At 44.4% G+C, this 26,768-nt stretch overlaps 1 protein-coding gene across 1 annotated transcript in view; it reads left to right on the top strand.

Moving 5' to 3' along the window:
* Positions 1-1,021: 1,021 nt before the first annotated feature.
* The window catches only part of TRRAP (transformation/transcription domain associated protein), a 141,252-nt gene continuing 115,505 nt past the window's right edge, over positions 1,022-26,768 (top strand). Inside the window, 20 exon segments of the mRNA XM_087729239.1 lie at positions 1,022-1,137; positions 3,593-3,762; positions 4,340-4,389; positions 5,904-6,014; positions 6,334-6,438; positions 6,562-6,645; positions 8,537-8,593; positions 8,825-8,950; positions 9,987-10,064; positions 11,468-11,556; positions 14,523-14,619; positions 14,771-14,909; positions 15,370-15,448; positions 16,779-17,013; positions 18,110-18,437; positions 19,632-19,729; positions 20,708-20,902; positions 21,909-22,100; positions 24,313-24,478; positions 25,783-26,039. Of these exon segments, the coding sequence (XP_087585365.1) occupies positions 3,663-3,762; positions 4,340-4,389; positions 5,904-6,014; positions 6,334-6,438; positions 6,562-6,645; positions 8,537-8,593; positions 8,825-8,950; positions 9,987-10,064; positions 11,468-11,556; positions 14,523-14,619; positions 14,771-14,909; positions 15,370-15,448; positions 16,779-17,013; positions 18,110-18,437; positions 19,632-19,729; positions 20,708-20,902; positions 21,909-22,100; positions 24,313-24,478; positions 25,783-26,039 (2,586 nt within the window). The 5' untranslated portion in view covers positions 1,022-1,137; positions 3,593-3,662.

Below are 26,768 nucleotides of genomic sequence, written 5' to 3'. Positions count from 1 at the left end.
TTCCTCCCTTTCTTTCTTTTGCCTGCTTTCTTTCATCTTTTCTCTCCCTCCCTTTTCTTTCTTTCTCTGCCTCTTTTTTGCTTTATTTCTCCCTCCTATCTTTCACTTTCTCTCTTCCTCCCTCCTTTCTTTTGCCTGCTTTCTTTCATCTTTTCTCTACCTCCCTTTTCTTTCTTTCTCTGCCTCTTTTTTGCTTTCTCTCTCTCTCCCGCCTATCTTTCACTTTCTCTCTTCCTCCCTCCTTTCTTTTGCTTTCATTCACTTTTTCTCTTCATCCCTTTCTTTCTTTTGCCTGCTTTCTTTCATCTTTTCTCTCCCTCCCTTTTCTTTCTTTCTCTGCCTCTTTTTTGCTTTATTTCTCCCTCCTATCTTTCACTTTCTCTCTTCCTCCCTCCTTTCTTTTGCCTGCTTTCTTTCATCTTTTCTCTACCTCCCTTTTCTTTCTTTCTCTGCCTCTTTTTTGCTTTATTTCTCCCTCCTATCTTTCACTTTCTCTCTTCCTCCCTCCTTTCTTTTGCTTTCATTCACTTTTTCTCTTCCTCCCTTTCTGTCTTTTGCCTGCTTTCTTTCATCTTTTCTCTCCCTCCCTTTTCTTTCTTTCTCTGCCTCTTTTTTGCTTTATTTCTCCCTCCTATCTTTCACTTTCTCTCGTCCTCCCTCCTTTCTTTTGCTTTCATTCACTTTTTCTCTTCCTCCCTTTCTTTCTTTTGCCTGCTTTCTTTCATCTTTTCTCTCCCTCCCTTTTCTTTCTTTCTCTGCCTCCTTTTTGCTTTCTTTCTCCCTCCTATCTTTCACTTTCTCTCTTCCTCCCTCCTTTCTTTTGCTTTCATTCACTTTTTCTCTTCCTCCCTTTCTGTCTTTTGCCTCCCAACTTTCATTCTTTGCTTTAAGTTTTTAAAGGCGCTTGAGGAGGAAGGCGGAAATGACGGCAGCGGGGCCCCTCTCGACTCCTGCCTAGCTCTAGAGGGGGGGGGGGAGGAGGAAAGGACCGGAAGTGGCGCCGCTAAAGGCTTCCGCCGCGGGCAGGTGAAGCAGCAGAGCCAGGGAGGCGGCCGGGTCTCCGGGGCTGCTGCGGCCGCGGAGCTTCGGGGAGCCTCCGAGGCGGGCATGAGGCGGCGGCCGGCGCGGCCCGGGCCGGTGAGAGGAGCCGGGCTGGGGTGGGGAGGGGCAGGAACGGATGGAGGAGAGCCACGCTTCCCCGCCCTTTGCGAAGCGCAAAAGTGGGCGTGGCGGGGAGGCGTGGCCGACGCGAGATTGACAGTCGGGCTTCTTGCCGGCGGGATGGGAGCGGGCTGCTTCTCCAAGCGGGCGCCCTCGGGTTTCGGGGACTGCCGCTCCCATCGTTCCCAGCCGAGCTGAGCGTTCATTGGGAGGGGGGGGATCCTTCTTGCTTCCTGCCATGCGAAAGCGGTGGGGAGTCCTTTCAGGTTTGGGCGGGGGGGGGGCAGGTTCAGAGGATGCTGAGCCGGATTCAGGGGTGGCTGGGGATGATGGGAGTTGTTGCTTTGTGTTTGGAGCATGGAGTAGGATAGATTCAGCCCCGGTGTGTGTGTGTGTGTGTGGCAGAGCTTTTAATCTACCGTAGATGCATTGGATTTGATCTCTTGCTTTTTGCACAATGGATGGCAGAGCATGAAGTGTTGTGTTTGTCTCTGCAACAACAACCCTTCAAGGGAGGCTGGGACTGGTCTGAAGTCACCCATGAAAGCCATGAAAGAGTTGAGTTTATCCAACCACTAGAGCAGTCTTTCTCAACCTTGGCAACTTGAAGATGTCCGGACTTCAACTCCCAGAATTCCCCAGCCAGCATTCTGGGAGTTGAAGTCCGGACATCTTCAAGTTGCTAAGGTTGAGAAACACTGCACTAGAAGAAGCCGGTGAGTTCTAGTCCCGCCATAGACATGAAAGCCAGCTGGGTGACTTTGGACCAATCACCAGGTGATTGGGAGTTCTAGTCCTCTTAAGCATCAAAGCGAACTGGACTTTGAGTCTATCACCAGGAGACAGTGAGTTCTAGTCCCACCATAGACATGAAAGCCAGCTGGGTGACTTTAGACCAATCACCAGGCGATTGGGAGTTCTAGTCCTTTTAAGCATCAAAGCGAACTGGACTTTGAGTCTATCACTAGGAGATGGGGAGTTCTAGTCCAGTCTTAGGTATGAAAGCCAGCTGGGTGACTTTGGACCAATCCCCAGGCGATGGGGAGTTCTAGTCCTCTTAAGCATCAAAGCGAACTGGACTTTGAGTCTATCACCAGGAGATGGGGAGTTCTAGTCCAGTCTTAGGCATGAAAGCCAGCTGGGTGACTTTGGACCAATCCCCAGGTGATGGGGAGTTCTAGTCCTCTTAAGCATCAAAGCGAACTGGACTTTGAGTCTTATCACCAGGAGATGGGGAGTTCTAGTCCAGTCTTAGGCATGAAAGCCAGCTGGGTGACTTTGGACCAATCCCCAGGCGATGGGGAGTTCTAGTCCTCTTAAGCATCAAAGCGAACTGGACTTTGAGTCTTATCACCAGGAGATGGGGAGTTCTAGTCCAGTCTTAGGCATGAAAGCCAGCTGGGTGACTTTGGGCCAATCCCCAGGCGATGGGGAGTTCTAATCCTCTTAAGCATCAAAGCGAACTGGACTTTGAGTCTATCACCAGGAGATGGGGAGTTCTAGTCCTGCTTTAGGCATGAAAGCCAGCTGGATGACTTTCGGCCAATCACCAGGAGACAGAGAGTTCTAGTCCAGTCTTAGGCATGAAAGCCAGCTGGGTGTCTTTGGGCCAATCACCAGGAGATGGGGAGTTTTACTCCTGCTTTAGGCATGAAAGCCAGCTGGGTGACTTTGGGCCAATCACCAGGAGATGGGGAGTTCTAGTCCCGCCATAGACATGAAAGCCAGCTGGGTGACTTTGGACCAATCACCAGGAGACAGTGAGTTCTAGTCCCACCTTAGGCATGAAAGGTGGCTGGGTGACTTTGGGCCAATCACCAGGAGATGGGGAGTTCTAGTCCCGCCATAGACATGAAAACCAACTGGATGACTTTGGGCCAATCACCAGGAGACAGTGAGTTCTAGTCCCACCTTAGGCATGAAAGGTGGCTGGGTGACTTTGGGCCAATCACCAGGAGATGGGGAGTTCTAGTCCTGCCATAGGCATGAAAACCAACTGGATGACTTTGGGCCAATCAAGGGGACAGAGTTCTAGTCCTCTTAAGCATGAAAGCCAACTGGGTAACTTTGAGTCTTATCACCAGGAGCCGTTGAGTTCTAGTCCCACCATAGACATGAAAGCCAGCTGGGTGACTTTGGACCAATCACCAGGAAGCGTGTTCCAGTCCCACTTTAGATATAAAAGCTGATTGGGTGACTTTGGGCCAAGGACCAGGAGATGGGGAGTTCTAGTCCCGCCTTAAGAATGAAAGGCAGCTGGTGCCAGGCCTGGAAACTTATCTGACAGCTGAGTGACTTTGGACCAGTTCATTTTGAGCCGCCTTTGAGTTATTTAAAAAAGAAAAGCGGGGTAAAAATAAATAAATCTCTCCTGTAACATCACAGCATCCATCATGAGGCTAAAATAGCTCTGCTTTCTCTCTTCTTTTAGGCTGGCTGATCGCTTGAGGCCTTCAGTTTCCTCCTAAATATTCACTTAACCTTCAGGAATTTTTTAAAAGATGGCGTTCGTTTCAACCCAAGGGCCCACTGTGGTCGACCAGACCACCTTAATGAAAAAATACCTCCAGTTTGTGGCGGCTCTCACCGATGCCAACACACGTAAGTTTCTTTCCGCCGCTGGTTTCCTTCGGGCGCAAAGGTTCGAATCAACCTCTGGTGCCAATCGTCCTTGGAAAATCCTGAATTATCCTCCAGAATGCACATTCTCTCCCTCTTCATACAGAATTGTGAGTTCTTGCACCCAGAATTTGAGCCACCCATGGTGGTGGTGGTGCAAATTGGAGGCTGGGTTGCATTTTGCGCCCGAGGGAGGGGGTGGGGTAGAAAATGCAACGTTGGTGCCAGGACGCAAACTCAAGATTTTCCTGCAGTGGTGTCACTTCCGGTCTTGGAGACGTAACGGAAGAAGCAAATGATGATCGCTCTTTCTCTTGAACCCCCACAAAAATCACATGGGTGTGAGTGCGTGGAGAGGAGAGAGATAGTGTGTGTGTGTGTGTGTGCACGTGTGTGAAGAGGCGTGGCTGGGAATGGTGATCTGTGATGCATAAAGCGGGGGCCGTGTGAGCCAAAACTGATAAGATCTGATTGCTTCTTTCAGGGGGGGTTCAAATGATACCTCCCTCCTACAGGTAAGTATGTATTTCAACGCCTGCCTTTCATTCTTGCTTTGCAGCCGATGAAACGAAACTGAAGATGATGCAAGAAGTTAGTGAAAACTTTGAGGTAACTGTCCTGGTTGAGAGGGGAGGGGGGGTGATTGATAGAGCTGGACATTGGGGCCATTGTTGATTGGGGTTAACTTCCTGGTTAGAAAGTTTTTTATTAGAAATCTGGGGGTTCCACCACAAAACCGCGTTCGACTAAAGCGCGCTCGACGAAACCGCGTAGCTGACGTCATCACAGGGCGACAACAGCACGGAGACAGAAGCACGCTGTAAACGCTAAACCTAAAATTAACCCCTAAACCTAAACCTAACCCCCCTAAACCTAATCCTAAACCTAACCCTAAACCTAACCCTTAACCTAACCCTAAACCTAACCCTAAACCTAACCCTTAACCTAACCCTAAACCTAACCCTTAATCTAACCCTAAACCTAATCCTAACCCTTAACCTAACCCTAAACCTAACCCTAACCCTTAACCTAACCCTAAACCTATCCCTTAACCTAACCCTAAACCTAACCGTAATCCTAAACCTAACCCTAAACCTAACCCTTAACCTAACCCTAAACCTAATCCTAACCCTTAACCTAACCCTAACCCTAACCCTAAAGCTAAACCTAACCCTTACCTTAAGTTGAATCGGCTTGCTTTCGAAGTGCTATTTAAAGCGCCCTTCTTTCTCCGCGCTGGCTGTTGTCGCCCTGTTGATGACATCAGCGACGCGGTTTAATTGGGCGCGCTTTAGTCGAGCGCCGTTTTGTCGTGCCACGAATCTGGGGAGCTGCTGGTAGATGTTGGAAAACTGTTATCACGACTACAGGTAACATAATAACAGTCTCCCAATATTTATGGGGGTGTCACAAAGAAGAGGGGGGGGTCAACCTCTCCTCCAAAGCACCTGAGGATCGGAAAGAAATATAGGTAGTCCTTGACATTCAACCGTTCATTTAATGACGGTTTCAAAATTGATCGGCACTGAAAAAAGGGACTTATGCCTGTTAGAAATAATATAAATAAAAGCGAAGCCAGATTCACTTAGCTGAAGTAAGTCTTGCTAACTTAACGACTGCAGTGATTCACTTAACAACCGCGGCAAGGAAAGTTGTAACACGGGGCAATAGCAATAGCAATAGCAATAGCAGTAGACTTATATACCGCTTCATAGGCCTTTCAGGCCTCTCTAAGCGGTTTACAGAGAGTCAGCATATTGCCCCCAACAACAATCCGGGTCCTCATTTTACCCACCTCGGAAGGATGGAAGGCTGAGTCAACCCTGAGCCGGTGAGATTTGAACAGCTGACCTGCTGATCTAGCAGTAGCCTGCAGTGCTGCATTTAACCACTGCGCCACCTTGGCTCCTCCACTTTTACTTGTCTCGCATAGCCACAGGAATTCTGGGCTCAATTGTTGCAAGTCGAGGAGTAGCTGTAACGGAGGTTGGCTGGGGAATTCTGGGGGTTGAAGTCCACCCATCTTAAAGTTGAGGTTGAGAAAGCAGTATTTTACGCCCTCTGTGTGGTTGGGAAACCCCCCCACCCCCCCCAAAAAAGGTCTTTTATTTTTCTCTTGCTAGAACGTCACTTCATCTCCTCAATATTCCACATTCCTGGAACACATCATCCCTCGCTTCCTGACGTTTCTCCAGGACGGGGAAGTCCAGTTCCTGCAGGAAAAACCTGCACAGGTATCCTCCAGAAATCATCATGCTTCGTTCAACAGGGACGGCCAAGGAGGGGATGAATTTCCAAAGAAAAACAGGTGTTTCCTTGTCTGGTAGATCAGGGGTGTCAAACTGGATTTCTTCGAGGGCCGAATCATCATTGTAGTTCTCCTCTGTGGGCCAGTGGTGGCGGGAGGACAGGGGGAAGGATGGGACGGCTGCATCCTACAGTACCCCGCCGGCCAAAACAGGGCAGGGGTCTTATATTTTAACGTAAACATGTTTATCGTTCAAAAACCAAGTTCTGTTCCTCGTTTTTTTTTCTCTCTCTCCCCTTCTGCAGCAACTGAGAAAATTAGTTTTGGAAATAATCCACAGAATACCAACCAACGAGCATCTGCGTCCGCACACCAAAAATATCTTATCTGTGATGTTTAGATTTCTAGAGGTAATGCTGTTTGATTCTTCTCTTCGCATTTTTGTTCCAAACCGTTTGCATTATGCGGTTCTGATTTTTGATTTTTGTTATGTAATAAACCCTTTTCTATCTCTCTCCCACCCTCATTTTTAGACCGAAAATGAAGAAAATGTTCTTATTTGCTTGAGGATAATTATTGAGCTTCACAAACAATTCCGGCCACCCATCACGCAAGAGGTAAATAGTTTCCTGTTCTGACCCCCCCTCGTTCCACACCAAAACACTCCGAGCCAAAGATACTTTACGGAATTTATTAACAGACAGACAGCAAACCGGCACAGACAAGCCTTGGCAGCAATTGAGCACAGATAAGCCTTGGCAGCAATCCAGCCTGCCAAGCTCACAATACTGTTCTCCAACATTAGTTCATGCGTTGACTTCTGCAAAAGGGGCGTGTGCACAAGCAGTCCTTTTATAGTCTGGAGAGGAGCCTAATTACCACCAGCTGAGTGCAATTACCTCCTGTAACTGCGTAACTGTTCCTTACGCCTATTAGCTTTCCGGTGCCGGGCATCTAGGAACAACTCCCTTGGCTCCTCCCCACTGCTCCAATGCATGACGTCGGATCACACTCCCTTGTCTCCTCCCCACTGGTCCAAGGCTCAGGCGCCTTCTGGTGGCCAACCAGCCTCTCTGCGCCCTGCTCGGAGTCGGAACCCTGTCCAGGGTCCTCCACATCCTCCAAAGCCAACTCATAGGGCCCCTCACTGTCGGAGTCTGGTGGCAGCTCCAACGGCTCCTGCTGGGCCACAACAGTTTCGTGGCCAAAGTTTTTAATTTCAGTGACCTGCGGTTGCATGACAGGGTCAAAGCTCACCAACGTTTTGGGGTTCCCACGTGTAATCTTGGGGGAGAAGAAAGTTATTTGCTTGTGATCTCAAGCAGCAGATCCTGGGTTGGACTTCTTTGGTTTACTTTAGCTTACTTTATTGTTATTGCACCTTGTGCAACGAAATTAAATGCCACCTTCAGTGTACATTATAACCATAAAAATAAAACACAAACATACTGTCCTGACCACCCTCTTCCCACACCAACACACTCCGAGTCAAAGATACTTTCTGGAATTTATTAACAGACAGACAGGTCCTTGGCAGCAAACCGCACAGATAAGCCGTGGCAGCAATCCAACACAGATAAGTCTTGGCAGCAATCCAGCCTGCCAAGCTCACAATTCTGTTCTCCAACTGTTCCTGCGTTGACTTCTGCAAGCGGGGCGTGTGCACAAGCAGTCCTTATTATAGTCTGGAGATGAGCCTAATGACCACCAGCTGAGTGCAATTACCTCCTGTACTTGCGCAACTGTTCCTGACGCCTATTAGCTCTTTGGTGCTGGGCATCCAGGAACAACTCACTGCTGGCGTCCGGATCACTCTCCCTTGTCTCCTCCCCACTGGTCCAAGGCTCAGGTGCCTTCTGGTGGCCAACCAGTCTCTCTGCGCCCTGCTCGGAGTCGGAATCCTGTCCAGGGTCCTCCACATCCTCCAGAGCCGACTCAGAGGGCCCCTCGCTGTCGAAGTCTGGTGTCAGCTCCAACGGCTCCTGCTGGGCCACAACACACCTCCTTCACATTCTATATAATTGGAAGTTGAAAACCCCTCTTATTGCATTAATATTGCACTATACCGTAGAATTCAATATAGTTTCTGCCCTGGGATAGAAACTGTTTTTCAGCTATTTGTCCTTGGTTTTATTATCCTGTACCGTCTGCCAGATGGTAATAGTTAAAAAAAAAAAAGGGTGCCCAGGATGAGATGGATCTTTTTGAACTTTCTTAAGGCGGAGGGAGCTCCAAAGCTCTTCCAAAGAGGGGAGGGGGCAACCCATGATCCTCTGGGCAATGACCGTTGACCCTCTGGAGCGCTGTCCTATCTGCCATTGTGCAATTGGCAAACCAGACACAGGTGCAGTAAGTTAAAATACACTCTACGGTGCAGCGGTAGAAGGTTACCAGCCGTTTTTCATTCCGTTGTTGTTTCCTGAAAAACAACAACTTCTTCTTCCAAGGCTAGAATGATTTCAGATTTGGAAATCAAATTTCTCATAACATTTTCCCCTTTTCCTGCAGATTCATCATTTCTTGGATTTTGTGAAACAGATTTACAAGGAGCTTCCAAAAGTAGTGGTAGGTCGTACGATGATGACATTTATGTTCTCCTTCTCTGCTGCATGAAAGTTTCATCGGAAAACCCTTTGTCTTGGTCCAGTAGCGCTGAATCGCTAACGTTTCTTTAGGGTGGGGCTGGTTTTCCTAAATTCCTTATCCCGGAATCCCATCCGTTCCAATTTAACTTAACGCATCGCGGCCTGCGATCGGCAGCTCGAGTGACGCTTCGGTTGTGTTTCTTAACCATAGAATCGGTACTTTGAGAATCCTCAAGTTGTGCCCGAGAACACCATCCCTACCCCAGAAATGGTGGGCTTGATCACGACGATTGTGGTGAAAGTAAACCCGGAGAGGGACGACAGCGAAACCAGATCGGTGAGTGCCACACCAGTCTTTGTTGGAGAAGTGGCAGAACCTGGGGGCAGAGTCAAACGAGGAATTAGCCTAGAATCCCTACGTGGTCACAAGCGAACTAAGTCTTAACCTCCCTTGAGTGCTACTGAATTATTTATCTGTCTCCAAAGCTTGTGCTGACCATGAGTTTAGAAGATTCCTGTGCATAGGCTGTTTAGTAATAAATCACTTTAATTGGACCTTCTTGTGTGAACCTGGCCTTATGCCACCTGGCAAGAAAGGAATGCAAGGAAGGAAGGGAGGGAGAGAGGGATGGGTATTCTGACCCAGGCTTCCTTAGAAAGCAAGAATCAAAGTCTTGGTCCCGACAAAACCTCTTTTATTTACACAACTCTGAATTCCTTTCATTCAGAGTAAGCAAGGCTTAGTAAACAGTCTTTCAGAGGAATGTTTATCCACACGCACCTTATCTCGCTTAGCCAGATAACTAGTTTCCAAATGCAGGGCAACACTTGGCACAGAGTCTCTTATAATCCCAAACAAAACTTTCCAGACTGAAATGAACAGATTGTTTCCTGCAAAAGCCCACTCCCCATTTGTTCCTCTTTTGTTTCCTATGGGAGAAGCCAATCACCTCCAAGGTGTGGCTTTACTCTTAAGTCGACCCTGCTTCCTTAGTTGTTCTTGTCTTCTACCAGCTCTGCGCATGCACACACTGGGAACAGGCTCCAGCTGTTCCTCTGCCTCACTGCTGTCTAGTTCCCTCTCTCCCTATGACGCAGAGCCCACCTCTGAGCTTTCCTCAGCCCCCCCAGGACTGGCCCATGTTCCTCCCCAACCTCCTCACTGTCTGACTCTGCTACCAGCTCTGCTGGACGCTGGCGGGCCAGAACACTGGCGCTAAGAGGAAGGAAATGTGTAGGAGAAGAGATGAGAAGAGAACCCAGGGTGGAGTTAAAAGAGGAATCAGTCTAGAATCCCTACATAATCACAAATGAACTATGTCTGAAGTCCTTTGAATTCTATTGACCATTCCGTTTTTTTAATCCTTTTCCAGCACGCAGTCATTCCTCGCGGCTCCCTTTCCTTGAAAGTTTTAGCAGAACTTCCCATAATCGTGGTCCTCATGTATCAGGTTTGTATGAAACGATGTTCACCCATGTCTAAATTCCCATACTTCCCCACTGCTTTTTTCTTCTTTCCCTCATCGGAGGCGAGACTATAAGAAGTACCGTATTTTTCAGAGTACCGTATATACTCGAGTATAGGCCGGCCCGAATATAAGCCGAGGCACCTAATTTTACCACAAAAAACTGGAAAGTTATTGACTCGAGTATAAGCCTAGGGTGGGAAATGCAGCAGCTACCGGTAAATTTCAAAAATAAAAATAGATACCAATAATGTTTTTGAATATTTATTTCAAAGAAAAACAGTAAACTAGTGGTGTATTCAATGAAATACTTCAGTCACCTCATGATGCTGATGTCCCGCTGTGATGATGATGTCCCGTGCAGCCGCGGGAGCGATGTCCCGCCTCCTATGACACACGGCACAGTGATTCCTATCATTGGATCACTGTACCAGAGGAGGTGGGACATCGCTATGTGGCTGCTTGCCATAACAAGGAGGAGGTGGGACATCGTTGCAGAGCGGCAGGAGGGGGAGGAAGGGGAATCGTAAGACAGCCCTGCATTACATTAGAACGTGAGGAGGGGGGGATGGTGCGGTGCGCGCTGCGCGGCAAACTGACACAGAGGGAGGGGAAACTCACAGGGGCGCCGGGCCATTCACGAGCGTCATCCAGCGGCATGGCCCCGCCCCTTTTTCTCCTCCATTTCGGGCAAATCTTTCACTGACTCGAGTATAAGCCGAGGCGGCTTTTTTCAGCCCAAAAAGTGGGCTGAAAAACCCGGCTTATACTTGAGTATATACAGTACCAAGATTTTGAAGAGGCAAATTAAAAAAAAAAAGGTTTTGCACTCTGCAGACCTCCCAAAAATGGCCCATTTATTTTTTTTAAAATGGGTATACCTAGCCTTTAGGAGGCTTATAGAGTGCTACTGGGGCCTGCCCCCCCCCCCCAAATTGAGCAAAAACCAGTCAATTTTTCCCGAAAATGGGCCCGTCTTTTTTGTCAAAAAAGGGAATGCATAGCCTTTAGGAGGTTTATAGAGTGTTCCTGACGGCTGGGGAGTGGGGTTAAAAATGAGCAAAAAACGGCCCATTTTTCACTCATTTTTGCCCTCCCCAGCCCCCAGGAGCACTACGGAAGTCTCCTAAAGGCTCTGCAATGCCATTTTTGCTAAGGGGACAGGGTTTCGGGAGGCCAAAAATGCTGTATTCAGTGTATAAGACGCAACTAGATTTTCAGCCTCTTTTTTTCGCGGGAAAAAGCTGCGTCTTATACTCCGAAAAATACGGTAGGTGTAATTTTGTGCGTATCTGAACATTGTTGCTACTCTCCTAAAAAAAAAAGGGAAAATAAAAGGTGATTTGGTTATCCTTGCCTTAACACACCTGTTTGTTTTTCTCCCTTAGCTCTATAAGCTGAATATTCACAACGTGGTAGCCGAATTTGTGCCCTTGATCATGAATACCATCATTATTCAGGTGTCCAACCAAGCCAGGTAGGCATAAGGGACTAAAAACTTTTAACAAACTCTGAACTGCGTAAACAGACGTATGTTGCTGATACGGGGGCCGGGGGGGGGGGGGGAAGGAACAAAGTTTTAGCATTCCAGCGTACCATTTCAGAAAAGACCATTGTCTTCGGCCATCATGTGAGAGAGAGATTGATAACTCCTGAATTGGAAACTGCTTTCCTAAATCTTTAGTCTTTTAAGGCAGAGAATGAATGGCAAGATTTTAAATTTTTTTTTTTTTGGGAAGCCACCGTCTCCATTTGAAACTATCCAAAAAAGGGACAGGCCAAGGACCCAACCTGACAGCAATTTAATCACAATTGCCTTATTTAACTAAGTCAAGCAAGGGTGGGTTGCTGGCAGTTTGCAGGGATTCGTGAGAACCTCTGGCTAAGATTCTGGGCAGTTTGGAGAGCTGGCTGGCCCCGCCCCTCCCCTCCCAGGAGTCCCCACACGGCTGTTTTGGATGCAGGTAACTGCAGGACGCGAGAGAGGCTCAGGAAGGGCGAAAACCGGGTTCTAGGGATAGAATAGAAATAGAAAATCTATTCTATTCTATTTCTATATTCCTTCTGTTTCTGATTCTATTTCTGTATTCCTATTCTATTTCTATATTCCTATTTTATTTCTATTTCTATATTCCTATTTCTATCTTATTTCTATTTCTATTCTATTTCTATTCTATTTCTAATCCTATTCTATTCTATTTCTATTTCTATATTCCTTCTATTCTATTTCTATATTCCTTCTATTCTATTCTATTCTATTCCGATAATATTCTATTCTATAATATTCCATTCTATCTCTTTTCTATTTCTGTTCTATTTCTATATTCCTATTCTATTCTATTTCTATTTTCCTTCTGTTCTATTTCTGTATTCCTATTCTATTTCTATTCTATTTCTATATTCCTATTCTATTCTATTTCTTTTCTATTTCTATTTTCCTTCTGTTCTATTTCTATTTCTATATTCCTATTCTATTTCTATTCTATTTCAATTTCTATATTCCTATTCTATTTCTATATTCCTATTTTATTTCTATTTCTATTCTATTTTTATATTCCTATTTCTATCTTATTTCTATTTCTATTCTATTTCTATTCTATTTCTAATCCTATTCTATTCTATTTCTATTTCTATATTCCTTCTATTCTATTTCTATATTCCTTCTATTCTATTCTATTCTATTCCGATAATATTCTATTCTATAATATTCCATTCTATCTCTTTTCTATTTCTGTTCTATTTCTATATTCCTATTCTATTCTATTTCTATTTTCCTTCTGTTCTATTTCTGTATTCCTATTCTATTTCTATTCTATTTCTATATTCCTATTCTATTCTATTTCTTTTCTATTTCTATTTTCCTTCTGTTCTATTTCTATTTCTATATTCCTATTCTATTTCTATTCTATTTCAATTTCTATATTCCTATTCTATTTCTATATTCCTATTTTATTTCTATTTCTATTCTATTTTTATATTCCTATTTCTATCTTATTTCTATTTCTATTCTATTTCTATTCTATTTCTAATCCTATTCTATTCTATTTCTATTTCTATATTCCTTCTATTCTATTTCTATATTCCTTCTATTCTATTCTATTCTATTCCGATAATATTCTATTCTATAATATTCCATTCTATCTCTTTTCTATTTCTGTTCTATTTCTATATTCCTATTCTATTCTATTTCTATTTTCCTTCTGTTCTATTTCTGTATTCCTATTCTATTTCTATTCTATTTCTATATTCCTATTCTATTCTATTTCTTTTCTATTTCTATTTTCCTTCTGTTCTATTTCTATTTCTATATTCCTATTCTATTTCTATTCTATTTCAATTTCTATATTCCTATTCTATTTCTATATTCCTATTTTATTTCTATTTCTATTCTATTTTTATATTCCTATTTCTATCTTATTTCTATTTCTATTCTATTTCTATTCTATTTCTAATCCTATTCTATTCTATTTCTATTTCTATATTCCTTCTATTCTATTTCTATATTCCTTCTATTCTATTCTATTCTATTCTATTCTGATAATATTCTATTCTATAATATTCCATTCTATCTCTTTTCTATTTCTGTTCTATTTCTATATTCCTATTCTATTCTATTTCTATTTTCCTTCTATTCTATTCTATTTCTGTATTCCTATTCTATTTCTATTCTATTTCTATATTCCTATTCTATTCTATTCTATTTCTTTTCTATTTCTATTTTCCTTCTGTTCTATTTCTATTTCTATATTCCTATTCTATTTCTATTCTATTTCAATTTCTATATTCCTATTCTATTCTATTTCTGTTTCTATTTCTATATTCCTATTCTATTCCGTGACCCGTCAAAAGCGCGGAGGACAAAATCGCGCTCGACGAAAGCGCGCATGTGACGTCATCACAGCGCGACGAAAAAAATTAAAAATTGAAATAAAATTAAAATTAAAGCAAGCCGATTCACATAAAGGTAAGGGTTAGGGTTAGGGTTAGGTTAAGGGTTAGGGTTAGGTTTAGAGCATTAGCGTTACGTTTAGCGTTAGGTTAAGGGTTAGCGTTAGGTTTAGCGTTACGTTAACGGTTAGGTTTAGGGTTAGATTTAGGGTTAGGTAAAGGGTTAGGTTTAGGGTTAGGTTTGGGGGGGGTTAGGGTAAGGTTTTCGCTTTTTTTTTTACATTTTTCGATCACAGCGCGATGTTTTTGTCGCGCTGTGATGACGTCAAATGCGCGCTTTCGTCAAGCGCGATTTTGTCCTCCGCGGTTTTGTGGTGGAACCTTCTATTCTATTCCTATTCTATTTCTTTTCTATTTCTATTCTTTTCTATTCTGTTCCTATTATTTATATTCCTGCTATTCCTATTCTATTCCTATTTCTATTTGTATTTCTATTGTTTCTATTTCTACCCTATTCTATGCTCATGATCAAATGTGCCTTTTTCCATAATTCAGGCAGAATAAAAACTACAATAAGGAATTGTACGCCGACTTCATTGCTGCCCAGATCAAAACGTTGTCGTTCCTGGCTTACATTATAAGGATTTATCAGGTGAGCCTGGTCATCTGATGAGCCAATCCCACCCAATCTTTCCTCTTCCGTCCTCTTTTAAGTTCCCCTTCATTGGGGATGTAAACAACGGAGGTCCCATCCCATCTCACGGAGGTGCATTTTCTTTTTTTCTTTTTTCTCACCTCGCCAGGAGCTGGTAGCAAAGTATTCCCAGCAGATGGTCAAGGGAATGTTGCAGCTGCTGTCCAACTGTCCAGCAGAAACGGCCCACCTGAGGAAGGAGCTGCTCATCGCAGCCAAGCACATCCTCACCACCGACCTGAGGAGCCGTAAGTACTTTGGCATATAGTCCTCGACTTACGACCTTGACTCGAGCCCAGCGCTTCTACTGCGAAGTGAGACGCTGGTGGAGTTGAGCTTTGGCCTCTTTTTACGACCTCCCTAATTGCGAAGGGAATCGCTGCAGGTGGTAAGGGAGGACTGCGGCGGCGACGCAAATCTGGCTTCCCCCATTGACTTTGCTCGTCACTAAAAGAGGATCACATGACCTTGGGACGCAGCAACGGTCATGAGATGGGGTGGCGCAGTGGTTAAGAGGCAGTATTGCAGGCTACTTCTGCTGACTGCAGGCTGTCGGCAGTTCGAATCTCACCAGGCTCAAGGTTGATTCAGCCTTCAATCGTTGTAAGTCTAGGACTACCTGTGCCACTTAAATTAATTGAAGCATCGTAATTAAACCCTGTTGCTTTCCTTACGACACCCTCATCCTGTTGCAAATTTTTGTTGCAGAGTTTATCCCGTGCATGGACAAATTGTTCGATGAATCCATACTCATAGGCTCTGGCTACACGGCCCGTGAAACGCTCAGGTGGGTAAAGGTGCGCTACTACCTGGAGGCCTTTATAGCGGTCCTCTCTAAAAGTTGCAGGCGTCTGCAGGGGAAGGGAAATTGTGATGCACGCAGGGTCTCATCCCTGGGAGATTGGACCATGGGATGGACTTGTGTGTGTGTGTGTGGGGGGGGCAAGATCTTGAACTTTCAACTGGGTGGGGAAAACCGGGAAGGCTTCAGATTCGGGTTTTCCCAGATGTGCCAACATGGCTCTCTTAACTATGAGGAATACTTTGCCTTGGGCTATTTGAAATCTTGACAATTTGTGTAAAATAGAAATAGAATAGAATGGAATAGAATAGAATAATAGAGCGGAGCAGAATAGATAGAATAGAATAGAATATAGAATAAAATAATAGAGTAGAATAGAAAATAATAATGTAGAATCGAATAGAATATAGAATAAAATAGAATAATAGAGTAGAATAGAAAATAATAATGTAGAATAGAATAGCATAGAATATTAGAGTAGAATAGAATAGAATATAGAATAAAATAGAATAATAGAGTAGAATAGAAAATAATAATGTAGAATAGAATAGCATAGAATATTAGAGTAGAATAGAATAGAATATAGAATAAAATAGAATAATAGAGTAGAATAGAAAATAATGTAGAATAGAATAGCATAGAATATTAGAGTAGAATAGAATAGAATAGAAAACTTTATTGCCACTTTAAATGAAATTTTATCACGGCTCTCAAAAGGGTTACCACCACCACCACCATACACTACATAAACATGATAAAAATATGAATAAATAAACAGATAGATAAAAAAATAAAAATTATGCACATATCCACATGTATATGACACAGGGAAACAACAAGCAAAGTCAATGGAGGAGCCAGGTTCACTTAACAACCACGTTACTCAGTTACCCACTGCAGTGATTTCACTTAACAGCGGTGGCCAGAAAGGTCATAAAATGGGGTAAAGTTGAACCAACGCCTCGCTTAACGACAGAAATTTGGGGCTCCACTGTAGCCGTACACCGTGGACTCTCTGTAATATTCAACCCTGTTGAATGGGGTTTGTTCCCAGGAAAGCACAAAATGTTGCTTCACGACATAGGGCCCCCCCTGAATTAATATTTAAGTAAGTAATTTAAGTAATATTTAATTTTACTTACCGTATAAGTAAGTCTTTTCATTTTATGGGCCAATTGGGAGGAACCCGTGTCCGTTAAAGCCGAATGTTCGCGAAACCCAACGTTATGTAACGCCCATGAATGTTACGCGGTGTTCATAATATTTATGTCATATACACCCATGTGCTTTACAATCCCTCCTCCCCCCCTTTTAGGCCCCTTGCGTACAGCACCCTGGCCGATCTGGTCCACCACGTCCGGCAGCACCTACCCCTCAACGACCTCTCCCTGGCCGTCCAGCTCTTCGCCAAGAATATCGATGACGAGTCTCTGCCCAGCAGCATCCAGACCATGTCGTGCAAACTTCTGCTGAACCTGGTGGATTGCATTCGGTCCAAGAGCGAGCAGGAGAACGGAAACGGCAGAGATATCCTCATGAGGATGTTGGAGGTAAGAAGGCTTGTATGCGGGAATGAGGGGACCGCGGTGGTGGGAATGCTAGCCTGAGACGAAAGAGAAAGAGGGAAAGAGGCTGAAGACAGACCCTTTCTAACAGTTCCCGGAGTATGTACTTTGTGGTACTCGTTATGTCCAATCTTGGCAACTTTTTGTTGACTTCAACTTCAACATGGCCGGCTGGGAGATGAAGTCCGCAGATCTTAAAAGTTGCCACGGTTGGGCAATCCAGCTTTATGGAGACGGTAGTATGCTTTAGTTCGGCAAGATTTCTGTCTATAGGTGAGAAACAATAAACCAATCGGCTTGAAGGAATCGTAACATGTTCTGAGCTAGGCTTCCCCAAAAAGCACGAGGCAGAGTCTTGGTCCCGGCAAACCCCCTTTTATTAAACGAATGTGAATTCCTCTCGTTCACATTCAGCAAAAGCCTGGCAAACAGTCTTTCAAAGGAGTATTTATGACCACAGACCTTATCTATCTGGGAAAGCTGCCATGTAAATATTTCCCAAATGTGGTGGTGTGCAAGGAAAGACTTGGCTCAGAGTCTCTGAGATTTACGGATAGCTCTTCACACTCCTGAAACGAGCGAACGAGTTGTTTCCTGCAAAAGCCCACTCCCCCTTCGCTCCTCTTTTATTTCCGATGGGATGTTCCAATCACCTTCCACCTGTGACTTTACTCCCAAGTCAGCCGTGAATTCTTAGCTGTTCTTCTGGCAGCTCTGCGCATGCGTACACTGGGAACAGGCTCCAGCTGTTCCTCTGCCTCACTGCGGTCTAGCCCCATAGGCACCTGATCACTAGCAGATGGCCTCGGACGCATTTCTGCCTCAGACGCAGAGCCTTCATCCGAGCCTTCCCCAGCCTCCAGGACTGGCCTGTGTTTCCCCACAACCTCCTCACTGTCCAACTCTGCTGGCCACTGGCCGGCCACAACATATGTCTTCTTTGGCGCCTGACAATGAAGGGGGCATTTAAAAGACTTCAAAGCAAAAGGAATTCCAGCTGCTTCCTTCCTCCACCCCCTGCGGTACTTTAATGCCAGTGTTATTCCTGATCTCCCTTCCTCTCCTCCTCCTCATTCCTTAGGTATTCGTCTTGAAATTCCACACCATTGCCCGCTATCAGCTTTCCATTATCTTTAAAAAGTGCAAACCCCAGTCAGAGCTGGGGGCAGGAGAAGCCGCTTTAACGGGCGCACCGGCAGGAGGAAACGCACTTCCGGTCACGGTGCCCTCCCCTGCGCCCACCACCCCGGTAGCCCCAGCTTCAGGACCGGTCTTTGAGAAGCAAGGGGAGAAGGAGAAGGAGGACAAGCAGACTTTTCAAGTCACCGACTGCCGGAGCTTGGTGAAGACTTTAGTCTGTGGGGTCAAGACCATTACATGGGGCATCACGTCTTGTAAAGCCCCCGGAGGTAAAACTGACTGATGTTTAATTTAAAAATAAAATAAAATTACTCAGGTTGCAACTCAATCCCGGACGTTTCAGTTAAACGTGTGAACTGAAACTTGGCTCTTTCTTTTTTGCTTTTAAAAAAAGTGCTTGTTTATTTGTATCTCACTTTTGTTGTTTTTACAAAGACGGCAAACATATACAACACACCTTCCTTCCTCCTGGTTTCCCCCACCACAGAATAACAGAAGACAGAGATGGAAGGGACCTTGGAGGTCTTCTAGTCCAACCCACTGCTCAGGCAGGAAAATCTGTAATATTCCAGACAAATGGTTGTCCAGTCTCTTAAAAACTTCCAGTGTTGGGGCATTCACAACTTCTGGAGGCAAGTTGTTCCACCGATTAATTGTTCTCACTGTCAGGAAATTTCTCCTTAGTTCTAGGTTGTTTCTCTCCTTGATTAGTTTCCATCCATTGCTTCTTGTCCTGCCTTCTGGGGCTTTGGAGAAGAGGTTGATCCCCCTCTTCTTTGTGGCAGCCCTTCAAATATTGGAAAACTGCTAACATAAGGAGCAACTTCCTAACAGTGAGGACAATTAACCAATGGAAGAGCTTGCCTTCAGAAATTGTGGGTGCTTCATCACTGGAGATTTTAAAGAAGAAATTAGACAGTCACTTATCTGAAATAGTATAGGTTCTCCTGCTTGAGCAGGAAGCTGGACTAGAAGACCTCCAAGGTCCCTTCTAGCTCTCCTCCTCCTCCTCCTCCTTCCTCTTCCTCCTTCTTTCTTCTTCTCCTCCTCCTCCTCCTCCTCCTTCCTCCTCCTCCTCCTTCTTTCTTCTTCTCTTCTTCCTCTCCTCCTCCTCCTCCTTTTTCTCCTTCTCCTTCTCTTCCTTCTCCTCTCCTCTCCTCTTCTCTTTTTGCATTCCCCCTACATCAGGAAGCAAAACTGCATCAAAGCATTTCCCTAAAAGAGTTGTGCCTTCCTCTTCTGCAGGAGAAAGCAGAATGTCTCTTCCAAGATATTTGTTGCCTGCCCAATTGGAGGTGGCAACGTTTTATTGCATTAAGATGTTGGAATAAATTAATTATGCTGGATAAATAGAACAAATGAGGCAGCCCTGTTTTATTGTTATGCAAACTTTAGTGATCTTTTACGGCTAAAATAAAAATCTGATTTCAGGGATTTCTTCTCTTTCCTCTGTTTTCATTTAGAAGCCCAGTTCATTCCCAATAAGCAGCTTCAGCCTAAAGAGACCCAGATCTATATAAAATTGGTCAAATATGCCATGCAGGCTTTGGACATTTATCAGGTATGTATCAGTATGGATGCGGTTTATAACTCCAGTTTGGAAGATGATTATAGGTGGTTCTTGAATTATGACCGCAATCGGGATTTGGAACTTTTGGTCACTATGCAGTGCAGTCATTAAGTGAGTCTTGCAACATTGTACAAACCTTTTTGCCATGTTTGTTAAGTTTGTTATATCTATCTATCTATCTATCTATCTATCTATCTATCTATCTATCTATCTATCTATCTATCTATCTATCTATCTATCTATCTATCCATCCATCCATCCATCCATCCATCCATCCATCCATCCATCCATCCATCCATCCATCCACCCACCCACCCACCCACCCACCCACCCACCCACCCATCCATTCATCTCTCCATCCATCTCTCTCTCCATCCATCCATGTCTCCATCAATCCATCTACCCATCCATCCATCCATCCACCTACCCACCCACTCACCCATCCACCCACTCATCTCACTATCTACCCACCCACCCACTCACCCATCTATCCATCTATCTCTCCATCCATCCAGCAATCCACCCACCAATCCATCCATCCATCCATCCATCCACCCACCCACCCACTCACACATCCACCCACCCATCTCACTATCCACCCACCCACCCATCCATCTCCATCCACCCATTCACCCACCCATCCATCACTCCATCCATCTCCATCCATTTCTCTCTTCATCCATCCATCTATCCATCCATCCATCCATCCACCCATCTCTCTCCATCCATCCATCTCTCCATCATCCATCTCCATCCATCTCTCCATCCATCCAACTGTCCATCCATCTCTATCCATCCATCTCGCTATCTATTGGTTGATACTTTATCTAAACCTATGTTTATATATTGGTGATGACCTCTGTAGGTTCCATGTGCTGAATCAAGAAATAAAAAAGCTCAGCGTTTTCTCATTAAAGTCATCAAGGACTCCTTATTTTAATTCTGTGAAAATGCATCCTTTGCACCCAGGTCCAAATTGCCGGGAACGGGCAGACGTACATTCGGGTCGCCAACTGCCAGACGGTCAGAATGAAGGAGGAGAAAGAGGTCCTGGAACACTTTGCTGGGGTATTCACCATGATGAACCCCCTGACTTTCAAGGAGATCTTCCAGACGTCCGTCCCTTACATGGTGGAAAGGATCTCCAAGAACTACGCGCTTCAGGTAATATATTTTGCCTCCTTGTCGGTGACCGACCCATGAAACGAGGCATCAAAGATCAACCGTTCTTCTCCAGCACCGATTTCTAATAGTCGAGGGATTTTATTCGGAGCACGTAGTTGCACCAGACGTGATCTTCAGCAGGTTCTGACCAGTTCTGGAGAACCGGTAGTGGAAATTTTGAGTAGTTCGGCGAACCAGCAAATACCACCTCTGGCTGGCCTCGCCCCCATCTATTCTCTGCCTCCTGAGTCCCAGCTGATTGGGAGGGAATGGGGATTTTACAGTATCCTTCCCCTGCCACGCCCACCAAGCCACGCCCACAGCACGTAGTAAATTTTTTTGAATCCCACCACTGCTGTGCACTTGTGACCGTCACGATTGAAGATGAAAATAATTGAAGTGGGGAGATCTCTCTGAAAAGCTCCACACCCAGCTGATCTAAAAGAAATTCCCCCCATCCCAATAACTGTGAAGTGATTTGGGCTGGTCTAGTCACTCAGCCAGCTTTCATGGCTAAGGTGGGACTAGAACTCTCAGACACCTGGTGACTGGCCTTAAAGTCACCCAGCTGGCTTAGATGCCTGAGGCAGGACTAGAACTCACTCTCTCCTGGTGATTGGCCCAAAGTCACTCAGCCGTCTTTTATGCCTAAGGCAGGACTAGAACTCTCAGTCTCCGGGTGATTGGCCCAAAGTTAACCAGCTGGCTTTTATGCTTAAGGCGGGACTAGAACTCCCAGTCTCCTGGTGATTGGCCCAAAGTTAATCAGCTGGCTTTTATGCTTAAGGCGGGGCTAAAACTCACAGTCTCCTGGTGATTGGCCCAAAGTCACCCAGCCAGCTTTCATGCCTAAGGTGGGACTAGAACTTACCAGTACTTGATTTCTGGCCTATTGCCTTACCTACTGGATCAAACTGGCTCTCAATTAACATTTTTAATATTTTAGCATTAACGTTGCAGTTTTGGAGGGGGAAAAAAAAACAATCGCTTTTTTCTCTTTTGACAGATCGTTGCAAATTCTTTCTTGGCCAATCCTACGACCTCGGCTTTATTTGCCACCATCCTGGTGGAGTATCTGCTTGACCGACTGCCTGAAATGGGTTCCAATGTGGAGCTGTCCAACCTGTATCTCAAACTCTTCAAGTTGGTCTTTGGTTCGGTTTCGCTCTTTGCTGCGGAAAACGAGCAGATGTTGAAGGTAAATTGCTGGAGACATGGAGAATGAACACAATAGAATAGAATAGAATAGAGAATAGAATAGAGAACAGAACAGAATAGAGAATAGAATAGAAAATAGAATAGAAAGTGGAACAGAAAATAGAATAGAATAGAAAATAGAAAGAAAACAATAAAGAATAGAATAGAATAGAAAAGAAAATAGAAAAGAAAAGAAAATTGAAGAGAATAGAAAATAGAATAGAATAGAAAATAGAATAGAATAGAAAATGGAATAGAAAATAGAATAGAAAATAGAGTAGAAAGAAAATAATAGAGAATAGAATAAAAAATAAAATAGAATAAAAAAGAAAATAGAATAAAAATAGAATAGAAAATAAAATAGAAAATAATAGAGAATAGCATAGAATAGAGAATAGAATAGAGAATAGAATAGAGAATAGAATAGAATAGAGAATAGAATAGAGAATAGAATAGAGAATAGAAAGTATAGAGAATAGAATAGAATAGAAAATAGAATAGAAAGTAGAATAGAAAATAGAACAGAAAATAGAATATAGAAAATAGAAAGAAAACAATAGAGAATAGAATAGAATAAAAGAAAATACAATAGAAAAGAAAATAGAAAAGAAAAGAAAATAGAATAGAATAGAAAATAGAATAGAATAGAAAATGGAATAGAAAATAGAGTAGAAAGAAAATAATAGAGAATAGAATAAAAAATAAAATAGAATAAAAAAGAAAATAGAATAAAAATAGAATAGAAAATAAAATAGAAAATAATAGAGAATAGCATAGAATAGAGAATAGAATAGAATAGAGAATAGAATAGAATAGAGAATAGAATAGAATAGAGAATAGAATAGAAAGTAGAATAGAAAATAGAACAGAAAATAGAATATAGAAAATAGAAAGAAAACAATAGAGAATAGAATAGAATAAAAGAAAATACAATAGAAAAGAAAATAGAAAAGAAAAGAAAATAGAATAGAATAGAAAATAGAAGAGAATAGAAAAGAAAATAGAATAGAAAATAGAATAGAAAATAGAATAGAATAGAAAATGGAATAGAAAATAGAATAGAAAATAGAAAGAAAATAATAGACAATAGAATAGAATAGAATTCTTTATGGGCCAAGTGTGATTGGACACACACGGAATTTGTCTTTGGTGCAGATAGTCTCCATGTACATAAAAATACAAGATACATTCGTAGAGAATCATAAGGTCTTTCAACTGCCAAGAACTCTTGTTTACTGGTGGGTTAATTGCTTAACCCCAAACTGCTTCTTGCCTGGCAAATAAATCTTAAGATGTGCAAAGTGTATTCCTTTCTCAGAATTCAATTCTATCTTTTGTGTTTCCTAAGTCGGGCTCCTGAGTCAGGGTCATTTGGATTATACAGAAGGCAAATCCAATTTCATTGGCGTGATGTACGGCTGGCTTTGCTGCACGCCGGTTAAATTATTCGGTTCTCAGAAGAACCGATGCGTGGCCCTGAATAAACAATTTAATTTGTGGGATGAAAGTATTTCTTACCAAAAGTGGAGCAAGGCCAGGCCTTTTTAGAGGTTAATAATAATAGTAATAATAATAAAAGAAACTTTCCTGGTGATTTCGGAGTTTGTTACTGGGGTGAGTCAAATGGCCCTTTCTTTCAACTCCCCCATTTTTTAAAAAAAAATATTGATTCATTCATTCAATCTTATAACCGCTCATCGGGGCAGGATGGAAAATTTTTAGCAAGGGGTCCTCTGCCTGGTTGCTGGGTGGGCGTGGCCTAGTTGGCTTCCGGCGGGTCCGTTTCCGGGCTCTAGAGGGCCTCTGCGCGGGCCCTGCACTTACCTCTCATCCAAAACGGGTTGCATGAAGAGTCCTGGGAGGGATGGGGCGCGGCCAGCCACTCCTTACAAACGACCGGTTCGGCAAACCAGATTAAAATTAGCATCCAGTTCTCCTGAACCGTCTGAATCCCACCCCTGACACTCATCTCAATCAACAACTATAGTTTGCCATTAAAAAAAAAAAATCTACGATTAAAACCATAAAAATATTTTAAAACGGTAAAACCGTTCGAAATAAATGGGCCCAGCGACTTACTTACTTAACTGTCCTTGCGGAAGACGCTAAACCTGCGATCCAGCGTCCCAACCATTCTAGCCACTCTGTGCTTCCTCCAGACAGATAACTGGAAAACGGGTTTCATTTTTGACTTGCTCCTTTCTGTCTTTCAGCCGCATCTCCATAAAATAGTCAACAGCTCCATGGAACTTGCACAAACGGCCAAAGAACCTTACAACTATTTCCTGCTGCTGAGGGCCCTTTTCCGATCCATCGGGGGAGGCAGCCATGATCTCTTGTATCAGGAATTCTTGCCCTTGTTGCCTAACCTACTACAAGGTCAGTAATGCTCTAGCACTGGGGTCCCCCAGCCTGATATCTGTGGACCGGCCACTGGGCCACTGCAGACCAGAAACTGGGCCGCAGGAACAAACGAATTCCCGTGGGATACAGGCAGCACTCAAAGCCAGGTTCCCCTCCGGTCCAGGGAAAATCCTCTGTCCATGGAAGCGGTCCCTGGTGGTCCCAAAAGGTTGGGGGCCGTTGTTCTAAGCTCATCAAGCAGCCTCCCCCATCCTCCTACCGCCCTACAGGTGGGCCTCGACTTCACAGGCGGTTCTTTAGTGGCCGTTCGGAGTCACAAAAATAGCAATAGCACTTAGACTTATATACCGCTTCACAGTGCTTTTACAGCCCTCTCTAAGCGGTTTACAGAGCCAGCCTCTTGCCCCCAACAATCTGGGTCCTCGTTTGACCCACCTCGGAAGGGTGGAAGGCTGAGTCCACCTTGAGCCGGTCAGGATCGAACTGCTGGCAATGGGCAGAGTCACTCTGCAATACTGCATTCTAATCACTGTGCCAGCATGCCTGCCTTCCTTCCTTCCTTCCTTCCTTCCTTCCTTCCTCCCTCCGTCCTTCCTTCCTTCCTTCCTTCCTTCCTTCCTTCCTTTACAAGCAATAGCAGACAGCAGATTTATATACCGCTTCACAGTGCTTTACAGCCCTCTCTAAGTGGATTATAGAGCCAGCCTCTTGCCCCCAACAATCAGGGTCCTCATTTTACCCACCTCGGAAGGATGGAAGGCTGAGTCGACTTTGAGCCTCTCAGGATCGAACTCCTGGCAATGGGCAGAGTCACTCTGCAATACTGCATTCTAATCACTGTGCCACCATGCCTTCCTTCCTTCCTTCCTCCCCCCTCCCTCCCTCCCTCCCTCCCTCCCTCCCTCCCTCCCTCCCTCCTTCCTTCCTTCCTTTACAAGCAATAGCAGACAGCAAATTTATATACCGCTTCACAGTGCTTTACAGCCCTCTCTAAGTGGATTATAGAGCCAGCCTCTTGCCCCCAACAATCTGGGTCCTCGGAAGGATGGAAGGCTGAGTCAACCTTGAGCCTGGTGGGATTTGAACTGCCAAAGGGATTTTTCTCGGGGGCCAGGAGTTGGCTTCCTGCTCTCGGGAAGCCTTGGTCAGAACAGGTGGTAACCATGAAAAACAGGCCTAGGTCCTTTTTTTCAGTGCTGTCATAACTTTGAACAGTCACTAAATGACCCATTGTAAGTTGAGGACTACCTGTATCTCCTCTTTACGGTTTTGGGGGGGCGGGCTTGATGATCTGGCCTTTGCTCCCTGTCGCTCTCCAGGTCTCAACATGCTCCAGAGCGGATTGCACAAACAGCACATGAAGGATTTATTCGTCGAGCTCTGCTTGACGGTCCCGGTTCGCCTCAGCTCCCTCCTTCCTTACCTGCCGATGCTGATGGATCCCTTGGTGTCCGCCTTAAATGGATCCCAGACGCTGGTCAGCCAAGGCCTGCGCACCCTGGAGCTGTGCGTAGATAATCTGCAGCCGGATTTCTTGTATGATCACATCCAACCTGTCCGGGCTGAATTGATGCAGGTAAAAGGGGTCGTTCCGTGAACAGCAGCCTTCGCTTGGTTACCGTATTTTTCGGAGTATAAGACGCACCTTTTCCCGCCCGCAAAAAAGAGGCTGAAAATCTGGGTGCATCTTATACACTTGAATACAGCATATTTTGCCTCCTGAACCCACCCACCCACCCCCGCCCACTTCGCCATGCAAAGTTTGTAGGAAGCTTTTAGGGAGCTCCTGGGGGCTGGGGAGGGCAAAAATGAACAAAAAAACTGAGCTGTTTTTTACTCAGTTTTGCCCCCCCCCCCCAGGCCCCAGGAGCACTCTATAAGCCTCCTAAAGGGTATGCATGCCCTTTTTCTGACAAAAAATGGGCCCGTTTTTGCAAAAAATGGACTGTTTTTTGCTTCTTTTTGCCTGGAGCACTCTGCAAGCCCCCTAAAGGCTATTCATGCCTTTTTTTGGTGGTGGTGGTGGGGGGAAACAGGCCCCGTTTTTGCAAAAAAAAAACAAAAAAAAAACAGGCCATTTTGGGGAAGTTTGCAGAGTGCAAAAACTTTTTTTAAAAATTTGCCTCTTCAAAACCTTGGTGCGTCTTATACTCTGGTGCGTCTTATACTCCAAAAAATACGGTAATTCAGAAAATTAATCTCTGAATTAACCACCCCTCAGATTATGATTGAAAGTGGATGATGGTCTGTTAAACAGAACAAGCAGGCTTGCTTTCTGGGGAAGCTGCTGATAACTGGAAATTGT

The sequence above is a fragment of the Thamnophis sirtalis genome, unplaced genomic scaffold, assembly GCF_051295495.1.
Source record: "Thamnophis sirtalis isolate CommonGarterSnake01/CBP01778 unplaced genomic scaffold, rThaSir2_p1.2 scaffold_14, whole genome shotgun sequence".
In the NCBI taxonomy this organism is placed as follows: Eukaryota; Metazoa; Chordata; class Lepidosauria; order Squamata; family Natricidae; genus Thamnophis; species Thamnophis sirtalis.
The sequence above is the reverse complement of the archived record's forward strand: the minus strand, read 5'-3'. Positions and strand labels throughout refer to the sequence as shown.